At 66.3% G+C, this 2,006-nt stretch overlaps 1 protein-coding gene across 1 annotated transcript; it reads left to right on the top strand.

Moving 5' to 3' along the window:
* Positions 1 to 6: 6 nt before the first annotated feature.
* Positions 7 to 931, top strand: TFPT (TCF3 fusion partner). Its single transcript, XM_017803714.1, has 2 exons — positions 7 to 364; positions 835 to 931. The coding sequence occupies exons 1-2, from the start codon at positions 89 to 91 to the stop codon at positions 907 to 909; spliced, it is 351 nt and encodes a 116-aa protein (XP_017659203.1). The 5' UTR covers positions 7 to 88; the 3' UTR covers positions 910 to 931.
* The last annotated feature ends 1,075 nt before the right edge of the window (positions 932 to 2,006 follow it).

Raw genomic sequence — 2,006 nt, 5'->3', positions numbered from 1 at the left:
TTTCCCCCCCCAGGGATGGCGGGGGTGTCGTTCGAGGAGTTCTGGGGGTTTTGGGGACCCCCCTGACCCCCCGTTTCCCCCCCCAGGGATGGCGGGGGTGTCGTTCGAGGAGTTCTCGGCCCCCCCCGGGGCGGAGCTGGCGCTGGAGCCCCTTTTCGGGGGGAACATCCTGGAGAGCGAAGGGGAACCCGAGGGGGGGCTCCCCGAGGGGGGGGGAGGGGCCCCGCCCCTCCCCCAGCCCCGCCCCCGCCGCGGGGGGATGGGCCGGGGGGGCGAGGGGGGGGAGGGGCCCGAGGGGGCCGAGCTGAGGAGGAGGAGGATGAAGGTGCAGGCCCTGGGACGGAGGTGTCGGGAGATCAGGCAGGTGGGGACCCCCCAAAAATCCTGGGACACCCCCTGGGACACTCCCCAAAAATCCTGGGGACACCCCCAAAAAATCCTGGGACACCCCACAGGGACACCCCCCAAAAATCCTGTGGACCCCCCAAAAAATCCTGGGGACCCTCCCCCCAAAATTCCTGGGACACGCCCATAATCCCTGACCCCGCCCCCAGCTGAATTGGCCCCGCCCCCTGGCGCTCTGGCCCCGCCCCTGGTGCCTTAGCCACGCCCCTACCCTTTAGCCCCGCCCAAAGTCCCTTAGCACCACCCCCCATCCTTTGGTCCCACCCCCAGCCTTTGTCACCGCCCCCTTGGGTCTTTGGCCCCACCCCGGTTCTTTAGCCCCGCCCCCAGGTGCTATGGCTCCACCCCCTGGTTTTAGCCCCACCCCTGTCCTCTAGCCCCGCCCCCCGGTGCCTTAGCCCCGCCCCCTGGGTGTGTCCCCGCCCCCAGGTGAACGAGCGGGCGCTGCAGCGGCTCCGGCAGGTGCAGAGACTGACCCGGAGACTGCAGAGAGAGCGCAGGTGACACACCTGGGACACACCTGGGACACACCTGGGGACACCTGGGATACCTGGGGACACCTGGGACACACCTGGGATACACCTGGGGACGCCTGGGACACACCTGGGACACACCTGGGACACACCTGGGGACACCTGGGATACCTGGGACACACCTGGGACACCTGGGACACACCTGGGGACACACCTGGGATACCTGGGACAGCTGGGACACACCTGGGACACACCTGGGACACACCTGGGATACCTGGGACACACCTGGGATACCTGGGACACACCTGGGACACACCTGGGATACACCTGGGACACACCTGGGATACACCTGGGAGATACCTGGGACACACCTGGGATACCTGGGACACACCTGGGACACCTGGGATACCTGGGACACACCTGGGACAGCTGAGGACACACCTGGGGACACCTGGGACACACCTGGGGACACCTGGGGACAGTTGGGAGATACCTGGGACACCTGGGATACCTGGGACACACCTGGGACACACCTGGGATACCTGGGACACACCTGGGGACACCTGGGACAGCTGGGACACACCTGGGACACACCTGGGACAGCTGGGACACACCTGGGATACCTGGGGACACCTGGGGACACCTGGGACACACCTGGGGACACCCGGGATACACCTGGGATACCTGGGGACACACCTGGGACACACCTGGGACACCTGGGGACAGCTGGGACACACCTGGGGACAGCTGGGACACACCTGGGATACCTGGGATACCTGGGACACACCAGGGACACACCTGGGATACCTGGGACACACCTGGGACACACCTGGGGACACCTGGGACACCTGGGATACCTGGGACACACCTGGGACACACCTGGGACACACCTGGGATACCTGGGACACACCTGAGATACCTGGGGACACCTGGGATACCTGGGATACACCTGGGACACACCTGGGATACCTGGGGACACCTGGGATACCTGGGACACACCTGGGACACACCTGGGATACCTGGGGACAGCTGGGATACCTGGGACACACCTGGGACACACCTGGGACACACCTGGGACAGCTGGGACACACCTGGGACACACCTGGGGACAGCTGGGACACACCTGGG

Source organism: Lepidothrix coronata, unplaced genomic scaffold (assembly GCF_001604755.1).
Source record: "Lepidothrix coronata isolate B3197 unplaced genomic scaffold, Lepidothrix_coronata-1.0 Scaffold2881, whole genome shotgun sequence".
NCBI lineage: Eukaryota > Metazoa > Chordata > Aves > Passeriformes > Pipridae > Lepidothrix > Lepidothrix coronata.
This window is presented reverse-complemented; position numbering and strand designations above follow the sequence as displayed.